The sequence below is a fragment of the Rhea pennata genome, chromosome 10 (assembly GCF_028389875.1).
Source record: "Rhea pennata isolate bPtePen1 chromosome 10, bPtePen1.pri, whole genome shotgun sequence".
NCBI classification, from domain to species: Eukaryota; Metazoa; Chordata; class Aves; order Rheiformes; family Rheidae; genus Rhea; species Rhea pennata.
Window position 1 is genome coordinate 304,662 of NC_084672.1, and position 12,825 is coordinate 317,486.

At 43.0% G+C, this 12,825-nt stretch overlaps 1 protein-coding gene across 5 annotated transcripts in view; it reads right to left on the minus strand.

Moving 5' to 3' along the window:
- PPIP5K1 (diphosphoinositol pentakisphosphate kinase 1) overlaps positions 1 to 12,825 on the minus strand; it is a 53,159-nt gene that overhangs the window by 2,991 nt on the left and 37,343 nt on the right. For 3 of the 5 annotated variants that reach the window (XM_062584215.1, XM_062584214.1, XM_062584217.1), the window contains 3 exons: positions 9,929 to 9,991; positions 614 to 751; positions 19 to 132 (listed from right to left, as the gene is read on the minus strand). In XM_062584215.1, coding sequence (XP_062440199.1) covers positions 19 to 132; positions 614 to 751; positions 9,929 to 9,991 — 315 coding nt within the window. Of the gene's footprint in view, positions 1 to 18; positions 133 to 613; positions 752 to 7,280; positions 7,461 to 9,928; positions 9,992 to 12,825 lie in introns of all 5 variants that reach the window. The other 2 variants (XM_062584213.1, XM_062584216.1) reach the window with 2 other exon arrangements.

Here is a 12,825-nt window from a genome sequence, read left to right on the forward strand (position 1 = left end):
AGAAAGGAGCACACTCACACCAAGGGGGTTTATCCGAACGCTGGCGCAATGGGAAAGAGGATGATGACAAGATTCGCTGAGACATAAAGGGGTCTCCTGGTATCTGGCTGCCAATCATTGAATCAAACAAAGCTTCAGGGAAAAACAAACAAACAAACAAACCACAGATCAGTAATATTCAGACATGGAATCAAAGGAGTGATCACAATTAGGTCAAAACAGAGTCTACATAACCCAGCAGTCACTAGCAGCTACTCAGGAAACAGTTCAGGAACAGTGGAAATTCAAAGCCATGCCTGTCCTTCAGCCTCTGGGGATCTGAGATTGTGTTTCCCCAAGCTGAAATTTGCATCTGTGTCACTATACTTATCAGTCACAGACAGACAAGACTGATTACTTGTCTCTCAAATAGGTGGCTCTGGATGGTTCTGAGTGGGATCCTGTAACTTGCACTTGAACTAGAACACCCTGGAATAGGTATCAGAAGTTGTACTTATTACCAGTCTTGTCAAACTGATCTGTCCCAATAAGGCAAAAGAGCAGGAGGTCTGTGCTGTCTCCTTGTCTTTACTCTATTCTGTCTTACCCAGAGACGAGCCCACCTCATCAGTACCTGCGGTAGACCGGACATGTGATTCGCTGCAACTCCTGCACACAGCCGTCAGGAACTCATTGACCTGTCTCAAAGAGAGGGAGTTGTGCAGGGTCTCCAGGGGATAAATGGTAGGAACCATGGAACAGCCTTCAAAACCTGGAAAGAGACCCAATCAGAAAATGAATAGAGCAAACAACAACCTAAACCCATGCAGGACCATTCACGGCTGAAGGAGCTGGACAGCCTGAGAATCAAACAACAGGCACACTCAGCCCTAAGGTCACCTCTTCTAGGCCGGGAAAATTGCCACTAGGCAATCACATGCAACAACAGACCTGAAAGCAAGAGTGCAGGCACACGCAAAAGGAGGAGGAGGAGGGAAATACCAAGTAGCAGCTGTCTGCTGCAAAGTCTCTGAGCCTTTTGTTAATCTATCTGGTAATTATGAAGAACTTAGCACAGAGCCCTGCAGTCTGCAGAAGCTCCCCTAGGTGAAGTCAGCAGAATTTCCATGAAAGAACTTGCACTGCTGGTGACTCCAGCCTGGGACACAGTCCACCCTCTGCCCAGTGAACTGCAGCATATCTTTACAAATATAGGGAGTGGCTGAACCTTCCTCTCTCACAGCAGACCCTCCAGTATAAGCCTGACAGACTATCCCCAAAGCAAGGGGTGGAGAACAATATGAATTATTTGGCCCTCTAAACAAGGCTTCTTTGCCAGCAATCTCAGAATTAGTAGAAATTGGTATCTCAATATTTAAGGGACAGAACTCTCTTGCTCAGAGCAAAGCTGCATCACAACTGTTCACAAGAAATTCTTTGCTAGTCAAGCCAATGGAGCATTACAACAAAGCACCTTTTGCTTCATCCAAGCTTCCTGGCAATGTCCTATGGCACCAAGCCAACACAAAGCTGTCAGAGAAGAAAGGGAGAGAGAGATGACTCATTGGACTTATGGGAATAAGGCCTCCTTCTGCTCTGCCTCTTGCATTTAAAGACCTCTAATCTTCTTAAGCCTAGGCTTCCCACTCTGTGACTCTCCAAGCTCCCTCAGTGGACATTTCTCTCCCCCCAAAAAACCCTGAAAAGGAATTGGTTTTGTTCCTATAGATAAGGAAAGTTACTTTGAAATGCAAAAAGTGCAACAGTTCTTGATACATTGCTATATCAGGATTGCAGCTCAGCACATTCATAGGCTAAAATTGATCCCTGAAGCTTGACAGCACCTACTAAGGAGAAGAACTTGAGTTCCTGGATTATCTTACACAGGTAGTATTGTTCTACTCATCTTCAACAGCCTCTGCTCCAATGTGTTCACCTAACTCAATTCTTCAAGAGGCAAGAAGGGTAAGCAAACAGATGGTATTTAAAGTGAATCCACATGCAATATGAGGAAACCACAGACCAGAACATCACCAGTGTGCAGTGCTGCAGACATTCATTGTTGTAACAGCCACTGGAGACAGAGAATGCTTTAGTCAATCCAGAAAGGTTACCTGTGCCACGAATGGCCTATAAACATTAATTCAAGACATGAAGGGTAACACATCCTTGGCTAGCAGGAAGAAATATAAGCTACAGCAAAACTACCATGCTCTTTTGTCCCTCGCTGAGAATTCCCTTGAGCAGAAGTGCTGAATAAACAAGAGTTGCTATTCATTATTTTCACACAGGTATTCTGAGAGACAATCTAAAGGAAAAGGAGGAAAGAAAGACTTAAACAGCAGCAGCACAGAGATGGCTGTGGAGCAGCATATGAGGTTAATGTCATTTCACAACAGAATCCGATTTAAGAGAGGCAAAGTTGGCTTAGCTATGTGGGTCTCCAAAGAAAAATGGAAGAAGTTTACATTTCACGTAGGACAAAACAGAGTAGTTCCAAGTGCACTAGAGGCATTGATAAGCAGCTGAGCATGCGGACATCAAAGGTCCAGTGTTAAAGGAAACATGACATTGAAAATGCTACTAATGTGAAACAATGCACCTAGTTTTCAGAAGTGCCAAATGCTAGCTAGCACAGCTCTGTTCAGCACTATGTGACATAACTGGTCTAAAGTAAGATGAGAAAAAGGCAAAAGTTTCCCTACACAAGGTAAAATACTACTATTTTTAAAGCAAGCTCTGCCATTTGTATACAGTAGCCACTTCCTTGCACACTACTCTTTGGCTGCTTAGATGTTAATGAGAAGCTGATAAAGGCAGTTTCTTGCCACCACAGTAGAGCCAAGGAAGAAATTACTGCTAGAGACCATAATTCTTACTTGTGTCATGGTTGCATCCAGAGTCCCCAGTAAAGGTGCTAACCACTGCTGCACAGCACATGCTTAATGAAGAAATGACATTTTAGGGAAGGAGCAGCAGACAAAGTATGAGTGCAAAACATAACAGGAACCCAGTGCTGACAGCTCAGCTATTGCTGATACTTCCTGAAGCTCTTTTCATGGGGCCTGCAGAGCAGACATCTCAGATAAGGATAACTGCACAAGAAATTAAACAGTCTCATTCATTTTCTACCAGCAGTCTTAGAGCAGCCCACATGTAATTTTTTAATTTCATTTGGGTTTGACTACATTAGCTATGTTAAGGATGAAGAAGGCAATACGCTCCCTCCAGAATTAGGCCTACCCTGCAAAGAAAGGCATGTGGCTGGGTTGTCTAGATCAGAGTACCTAAAAATGAATCCCAAACTCAACTGCAATCTTCTCTGGGCAAGGAGGACAGCATGGTTGTCTCTCTCAAATTTTTATTCAGTGAAATAAAAAGAAACCATCTGTTAGAATCAAGCAAACAAGATGTGGGTATTAAGGTTTCTCTGTTACCATAAGACAGAGGAGTCTGCTGAACATGTATTATTCCGGATGTCCCAGAAGACTACATGTGATGGAAGCAGCAGATGTGTGTGTGTGGGGGGGAGTCTGTTCTGAATCGATAATGTAGAATCACCCTGACACAATAGCAGAGAGTACAGTACTGCTCAAAGAGCCATTCTGTAGACGACAATGTATAGACGTATAATCCGCCTATGGGATTACAAAGCCTGCTTCAGCTCTCCCAGGCACATCAATGCTAAAGCTGAAGGTCTGATGAAATTACAGTGGAGTTAACTCCATTCCAGTTCTGATCCTTCTCCCCAGAGTTCCACAATCCTGACATTTGCATATATTGCTAAGCACTATTGGAGAATCTATTCTGATTCACTTCAAAGTCTGAAGGTAAATTCATCTAAAGTTGTTAGCAGCAGACCTAAAACAAACAGACTTTACACAGAAGAAAGGGAAGGACAAGGGAGAAAATAAGACCACAAACACACTAGCATCTTCCTGATTGCTGTTGTTTTTCACAGGAGATATGCCAGTCTAGAAGAACAAATAGCAGGGTAAACCCTCCAGAGGAAACCAGTATCATTTAATGGAAGCATCTAATTTGAATCAAGGTAATATATGAGTTTCCTAAATTCTGTGCATGCTCTAAGCAGATCAGAAAAAAAGTCTCCTGTTTAGTATGAATTCAGAAAGCTATGTTTATATTGGCCAAATGTTTCCCAGAATAAAATCACCAGAGGTGATTATCCCTCAGAGCTGATAACTCAGTAAGTCATCTAGGAGACAGCTGTGTTCTTTCATAGCAGGCATGACCAAGGAGCAATCTTAAAGTAGTTCAAACAGTCCTTAGCTTTACTAACAGTGGTCTGAGGTCCCAAATATGGTATACTTTTGTACTAGCAGAGGGACATAGCTAAAAGAAAGAACGCACTTACTGCTCCAACAGGCTGATTAGTTATTGCTCTTGTTCAGTGTAACTGCTTTGTACTTATCAGCCAACAGACAAAGACTGAGGCCAAGGAGGAACCAGATAAGAAGTTTTTTTTGGTTCAAAGTAATCCTTTCTGTGTATTATATTTTTGCTTAAGAGTTCTGAACACCAGCACACACACAATTTGATTATCAGAAGTTACGAAGTTACTGCCCAGCTCTCCAACTGTGAACTCCACATTGGAGTGGAGAAGGTGCACAGTCCTTTGTGACAGACATTCTGAAAGCAAAAGCAGACCAAAGGGACCCGACACCTCCAAAAAAAGGTCTGTACACCAATAACATATCAGCTATTCTGCAGCAAAGACAGCACTCACCTAGTCTCAGCACAGGGTGTAGGAGAAATTAAGTTCTTCCTCAATACACTTGGTCAGTCCAGTCTTTGGGAGAGCACCAATATGTATATTCATACGTGCTTATACATGTGTACTTGATGCACACACAAACTAGGATTTTTTTATAACCAGCTTTTTAAAACATCTGAATGGTCAGGCTGAAGTTTCATTCTAGTCCAGCATCTCTCTCCTCACAGTGGTGAAAGCAGATATTCAGGAAAGAGTGTTAGACTAGAGATCGCACGTTGTGATTCTTTCTCCAAATACTCCCACAGACTCCAGTGACTTGCAGCTCAGAGCTGTCTTGAACTCAATGAATCTCTTCCAGGAGATTCTCCAGACTCCCTTTGAACTCAAGCTTTCAACATCCCTCATGTGCTGTGGTGAGGAGGTTCTCAATGTATAAAAAAAGTCACTTCTGTCTGAAACTGATTCCTACTCATTCCATTTGAAAACTCCTATCTCTTTTACTGGAACATTAGATAGATCCCCCCATCACCCCTCTCCAGGCCACTCAGGTTCAGACCACCATCAGTATTACCTTTCCCAGACTGCAGATTTATAGCTCACTTGCATCTTCCCAAAATGTGATGGTAAGCTTAGAGTCCACCATTTTATATACAAATTTGGGGCTGTTTTCCCCAGCAATTTTACATTTATTTACACTGAATATAACTAGCTCTTTTACTGCCTAATCACTCATAATAATAAGGTCCTTCTCTATTTCTTCACAGCTGACCCTTCCCTTCAGCACCTTGTAATTTATTAACAACACGAACCAACTTCATACTCTTCCTTTTCCAAACAATGAGCATGCTGATGAGCACAGGTTCCCAGACAGATCTCTTCAGGGTTCCATTGCTGCTCTTTCTGACCAAGTATGTACCAATTACATACTTCTAACTCCCTGTCCCAGTCTTTTAACTCATGCTCTCCTTGCCTGCATAGAAGCATGACTGAAAGACAGGAAAGAGATGATAGGAGTACACAGTTTTTACATGAGGGAAGTAGGACTGACAGCTGCAGAGACTGGAGAAATGTCCGCTAAGAGAAGAACCTCAGAAGGAATTCCAAACATGCTAAAAAACTGTGGGCTTTGAGACAGTCAGACTGAGAAAACTGCACAAAAGAATTTCACTTGCTGATTGTAGAGAGAAGCTACTAAAAGCTGCTGTATGCAGCTTACAAGCTTAGCTGCATTAAGATGGGCTCCACAAGCTGGCATCATGTAGCAATATCTGGAATGCCAGTGCCCAAAGTGCTAAGATTCATTTCTTCTCTCTACTAGAGCTCACACAAGATGGCTGACATCTGCAGCAGGGCAAGCTCAGCTTTGGCTTGGGAATAGTGTTTTGTTCCAGCATCTCTCCCCTTGAAGTGATTTCACTCCACTTTTGTATTAGTTGCTAGGAGACCAAGGATTATCCTAATTATATCTGAAAAGTGGTTGCCATCTCCAAGTTGTCTGCTTAACAGAAAGAGCCATATTAAAGGAAAAAAAAAAAAAGGACCGTGTAAGAAAAATTCTCTTCTCTAGGCTCTGAAAATGCTTGATTCTGTTTCTTGCCAGATGAAAAACTAAACTGTTCCATGTTTACCCCTTCCACCTATGAGTCTGAATGAAAAAGGGGATCCATGCATCATACCACACAGTTCAGCAAGCCACATGCACCAAGCAAGTTTCATGGTGCAAGGTGAACATTAACAGCCAGGCATAGCCAGCTACCCTTCACAAAACGAAATCTTTCTACTTGTCTTAGAAGCACTGAGACCTCAATGCACCAGACTTCCCACTTGTGCCAGAGGCTGAGAAATACCACAGAAATCATGATATTTGGTTTAAAATATCTAAATATACTGAAAATACTGAAATCACCTACCTCTTCCCACCACAGGCATGACACACTGCAGATGTCCTAATAGGCAAAACAGATGCCATGCAATGCAGACATACAGAAGCTCAATTACTACCCTAAGCTGCGTGCTCTAGAAACAACACAATCCCACAATCCACTACTTCCTTTAAATTTCCTCAGTAATTCACCTGCATGTGATCAGCTGTTATGCCTCCTTAAACTTCATTCTTCCCATGCTCTTACTATCTATTTTAGTTTCTCCCTTGAAAACTATAGGGACACCAGGAAGCACCCCACTAAGACTTGCAAAGCAGTATCATGTCAGCAGAGCATTACATGGGTCGGAGCTCATCATTTCAGACGAGGACACTCAAAAGGAGCTTAACGGCTTACCCTGGCTAGAGGAAGGAGGCAATGTAATTGCCAAGGACGGAAAGAACAGTTACAGGTACACACAGAACACTAACTCCGTGTGGAAAAAGCTTCTTCCTATGGCTCCAAAACTGCCTGGTGCAACAGCCCACACACCTTGCTGCAGGAGAAACCTAGAGATTTGAGGGATGCAGAGACAGAAATGCTTTCCTTTCTTAGAAGCAAAGCATACTTTGCATTCTCAAGCAGACAGTGGTCCCTGTTCAGCTACAAGAGCATAGGACCAAGGCAGCTGCAGCGTGCAGTACCGTAAAGACACTCCAAGTCATCCTGCCCTGAGATCAGCCAGCTCCTGAAGAGGCGTAGGTGGTAGGAGCACTGCTGGAGATGATGGGCTAGAGTGGCATCCAGGGAGATGTTCCGGCTCGTGGCATAGTCAGAGGAAAAACGGCGCAGCAACTGGGCAACGTGGTGGTGCTCAAATGCATCTGGAGGAAAGTGGGCCATAAAGAGTGAGAGGCGAGTGGGAGGTAAAGCTGGGAAACAGAAAAAAATATGAAGATGCAGGGTATGGAGCTGCCAGCACCAGGGCTGCTGGGTGGGAGAAGACTCACCCCACACACCGAAGCCCAGTCCCTCCCATAATGAGCTGATCAAGAATACCCTTAGCTCTACATACCTCAAATCTTTAGGCAGCAGGCCAGTCTCCCATCTTGGTCAGCCTCTGCCAAACATAACAGCAAACCATGGGCAGCCCCACCCACAAGCTGAGCAGTAATGCTTTATGTTTGTAAGTGAAAGTCTGGTAAGCAAATAAATCTTAGCACACATTCCAAGTCCAATACAATTCAGATTGAGCTACACAAGAAAGTTAGTCCCAGCTTAGCTCTCCCCCGACAAAAACAAGGAATCTAGTCCAGTAACAGTGTATTACAGTCCTGCATCTAAATGCAGCCAATCACTTCAGCACATGGATGAGAATAAACAAGCTGGCACTACAGGCCTGGAGAATGTGAAAGGGCAGCTGAGGGATAGCAGGCTTCACCTGAGAACACAGTGCCTAAGGATTCTGGAAAAACAGAGTGGACACAGAAGTGCTGACTCATAGGACAAGGTCATAAACCACCTGCTGACCTTCTGCTTGGCAACTGCTCTGGTTCACCCATCCCACCTCACCAAGTAGAGGCAACTCTTTAGTAACAAAATCCAGATTCAGAGATATGAATAATTTTTGCACCCCTAGGTGAATGTCTTGTGTAGCTAAATATTCCTCCTGTTAAAAGCAGTTACCAAGCCCAGACCAAACATGCCTAACTTCAAGCTCACACTTCCTGGATCTCTTTCTTAGTTTTACTGATTAAGAAACATTTTGTAATTAGAAACATTAATTAGGTTCTTGGAAAAAACTTGATGCCTAGTTTCCTTTTATTAGATTTCTGTGGCGGTAAACTGCTTTACAGTGTGGCTTAAAAAAGACTAGTGCTTGGTGCAAGCTTTGCTGGCAAGATAGGATGACATACCCTATTGACATACACCATGTGTGCTCTAACAGTTTTCAGACATACAAAACAAACCGAGAAGCTAGTCACTCTGGGAAAAACAAAGCTAACGAAACACAGAAGATATGTCCTATTCAGATATTTGAGCAATAAAGCTACATATAGCTGCCCCTTCCCCTTTCATCTTTCCCAAAACTCTGGTCTTCTGTAACAGTCTTCTTCCATCTTCCAGGTTGTGCAGAGCAGAATTTCTTCAGATTTACTAAGCATCAAGATCTCAGAAACAGCCTTTACCCCATAATACAGAAATATTTAATCTGATATCTTTCAGCGCTCTGCTTTGGTTCTAACTTGCCTCAACAGCAGGAGCCATGAGATATGGGTAGGAGTAGTGCTGCGAAACCAACCATTTGTGAAGTTCTGTACAGGCTTAGATAATATATATTAGCTCAAGTCATCTGCTACAACAGAGCTAGCTGTCTTTGTAACCTCTAAAGACACTCAGTTCAGGTGTTATGTTAGTAGCAATATGAAGCAGAGCTGGTGAGTGCACATAAGCACTATCAGACGTCCTTCTTTACTGCTAGCATCACAAGAGTGAAGCGGGTTACCTCACCCTAAGGAGCGTATTGTTGATGCATGTTCCCTTCCCTTTTAGTTCAGGAAGGTGACAGGGCCCAAGCCAGCTTTTTCCACTGACAGCAGATGACTGAAAGTTTTAGAGAGATGCCATTCTTGGGGATAATGTGTAGGACAGGTGAGACCACTCCCACCATCCTTAGAGTAATCAAGGGACTCCCTAACAAACAGGATTGCAGACAGGAGGCCACGAAGTTACCAGTACTCCTAAGACCACTGTGCTGAGGAACAGCGTACTTAGAGGGAATGCTTTCTGCATTTCCTTTCCTCCCACTCTAGACTGCACTCTCCCAGGTGACCTGTGTAGCCCTAGGCCATCCTTGTTTCAGTCCTGCAAACTTGCATTGCAGAAACAGAACCTAAGCTGCTGATGCTCTTGGGATATAGAGCAAATGTTTGCTGCCATACCTCAAGTCTAATGGAATTTTACCCCCTTCCAAAGGGCATGAGAGAAAGCATTTTTGTCAACAGTGGAATTAAAAGCTGCTTTAGGAGCCATTCACAGAGCTACTGCTCTTTTTCACCTGGGACACCAATGCCTCTTAGGAAACAGTTTGGCAGATATCCCACAGACAGCACAGGCCTGGCTGTGCAGTAACAGAGGATGAGTGAACAAGTTAGTCGCAGTGAGACAAGGGGAAAGGGAAACATGTTTGGATACCAGATACACAGATGCGCAAAAGAAAAACCCAAAAAACAAACAAACAAAAAAAAACACAGAAAGGCTGAAAGGAGGAGTATATGTGCAGAAGGGAGAACTGAATGTGAGCATGGGGTTAGAAGTGTGAGGGAACGTCAAATCAAGGAAGCAAACGTACCATTAGTCGGATGCTTTGCAAACGACACAGAAAATCGTTTTACGGCTGGCATAGACAAGAGCTCTGAGGAAATAAAAACAGATCATCTCAGTTAACAGCCTGCTTCTAAGGATTCCTCTAATCTTCATATGCTAGTACTTTCAAGTTCACCCTCTGCTTGATCCACATAACCCATACTCTCATTGGCAATGCCACAGCTGCCCTCACACTTCCTGTCTGCATGTTTGACTGAACCACTTAGGCTCTTCACACGCTGCCTGCTCCCACTTTCCTTGCACTGTCCTACTACTAACTCCCTTAATATTGCAAAAACTCTCAGACATACTCCCTCAGTCACAGACAATAAATACATCCTACCCTCCCACCACAGCTCCAGTCACCCAGGAACACTCGGCTCCCAGGCTCAGTCCAGTGAAAGATGCAATTAAGCCGTAACTACAGCCACAATAGCATAAGGCCAAGCAAGCAATAGCACCACATGAATATAGTTCTTGGGAATTCACCTCTATCTGAAGAAAACCAAGACCATTTTCTACAGAGTAACCGAAGATCCTTAGTATAGGTAAGTACAGCTCAAAGCAGCCTCTTAATGTAAGCTGAACAGAGCTATTTATGAATTAAACTAAACTAGCTAACTATTTTGGAACAAACCTAAGACCCATGAAGACACATCTCTACCTTTCTATTGCTCAATGTATTTCAATATAGCAAAGGTTTGGGGGTACACCTTTCAGACTGCTCCTCAGGCTTGTCTTGGCCATGATCCAGGCCAGACCAAGCTCTCCATAAAGACAGCACAAGGACAGACCCTAGGCATCTAATGGAGCACAAACAGATGAGTTTTAAAAGACAGGGATTAGTCTCCATATGCTATAAAAAAAGCCAAAAACTTTAGTTTATTCCCACTCTGGGAACTCTTTAGCTATCATGGGAAAAATGGCCTAGATCAGACTATCTGCATGCAGGTCTTGGTGTGAGAACCCAGTAAATCATATCTTTTGCTGCTACTTAGGAACTAAGGATATTTTTATTTCTCCTTCATATTTTTCATTCATCCATTTTACCCAGTAAATAAAAGCTGTATTGCTGTTCCTGTACACCAAGAATAGGTGTTACATACATCAATTTAGATACTGTCACACTCCCATTGAGCTTCTGTAGCTACATCCATTAAAATCCCACTGACTTGTCTATATAATATATTTTAACCAACACTCAAACTTGCTGCAATTACCCCTGCCAAAATAACAGACAAGTATTGATGTTCCCTGTTTAAACTCAATAAATATAGCATAGCAAGCTACGCTTCCTCCAAATAGTGTCTGAGTCATCACCTTGCAGTCAGTCAACTGGTAACAATCTCTGTTCTATCCCGAACCTCCTTCTTGCCTTTATCAGTGTCAACTTAGATGGTGCTGAGACACAAGTTACTGAGTCCCTGGCTTCAGACGAACCACCTTCAAAGAAATATCAGCAGGGGTGGACCTTCCCTCAACCCCAAGACACAACTCATTAGTTAAGTGTTTCTTAGCCCTCTTTCAGAATTAAATAAAATGACTTAAGAAATAGAAGTCATTTAACCTCACTGAGCAAATCTTTGATGAAACACTATAAACTACACACCACACCTTCAAGCATCACCGCCACGAAAAAAGGCCAAAGAATTCATGCAAAAAGGTACTCCAGAATCTGAGAGGTTTTAAACATTTTCTTGATGACTATGAAAAGGCTGTGATATAGACGTACTCCAAGAGAGTGAAGTCTGCTGGAGATGCCACGTCATTGCTTTAAACTCTAATGACTTTTGGCTTAAATGCAATGCTCATCATTTGCTGCTCATTTAAGCAGGAACACTCAGGTTAAATGCTTATTTCACATTCCAAACTACTTTCCCCAGAAACCAAATGCTCTTCTGCCTCCTACTCATTTTCCCAAACCTCCAGTTTCTTCCTCATAACTGCTACAACTGCAGCAAGGCACTGGTAGCAAAGGGTGCAGCTGCACACTGAGAAACATGAAAAACTAAGTGTAACATCAAAATGAACATATCCAGGCTATATTAGTCACATATTATTTAAGCAAATCTACCTTCTAAGTAATTGAGACTAAAGCTGTATCACAGCATGCAGACACCTTGTCACAGAATTTAGGCTAAACTAGCAGGATTCTGCTCTGAGGCTTGACTACAAGTAGCCAGTTGTAGCAAGACTCCTCCTACACTGCCTAAACAGAGAGGCGGCACAACAGCAGGACTGAGCAGAATCAGTTCCGTTCCCAGCTGAATGCCATCTAGCTAGCCATCTCTGACAGTTTCCCTTGAGAATTAGTGTTGCCTCTGGATTCAGACTGCTTGCAGAATTGCAGAAGAAAAGCAGCAGAAGGACTAGCTGGTCTTTTGAGCACCTCTCCTGGTATTCACAGCCCTATCTCATATCAACACCATGAGTTGATTCTAGGACCTCTGAGTAGCCAGCACTTGCTGTCTTGAGCAGCTCAGAATTGGTACAGCTGGGTTTTAAATCCTTCCAGTTCACCTTCATCTCAATCACTCAGAGCCTGTTACATTCTAGAGAGCTCCCTGAAGAGATGAGAAGCAACACAATTTTATCTTACACAGTCAAGATGAATGGTCTCAATAGAAGAGTATTTAGTTAATTCCCAACAGGTCTGAGAATTGAATAGCATCTTTCCATCCTGATTTGCTAGACCATTTTCCTTGCCTCAAAACTGGACACAAATCCAAAGGAACAAACCCAATTTCCCTCAAAGGCTAAGCTACTGCCCTAATCATCTTCCCAGTCATCTCCCCCATTGTAATGCATTAGTGCAGGTGCTCCTTATGAACCCAGAAATAAAGGCACTGAGATTCCAATAAGGTATTAATTAGATACCATTTA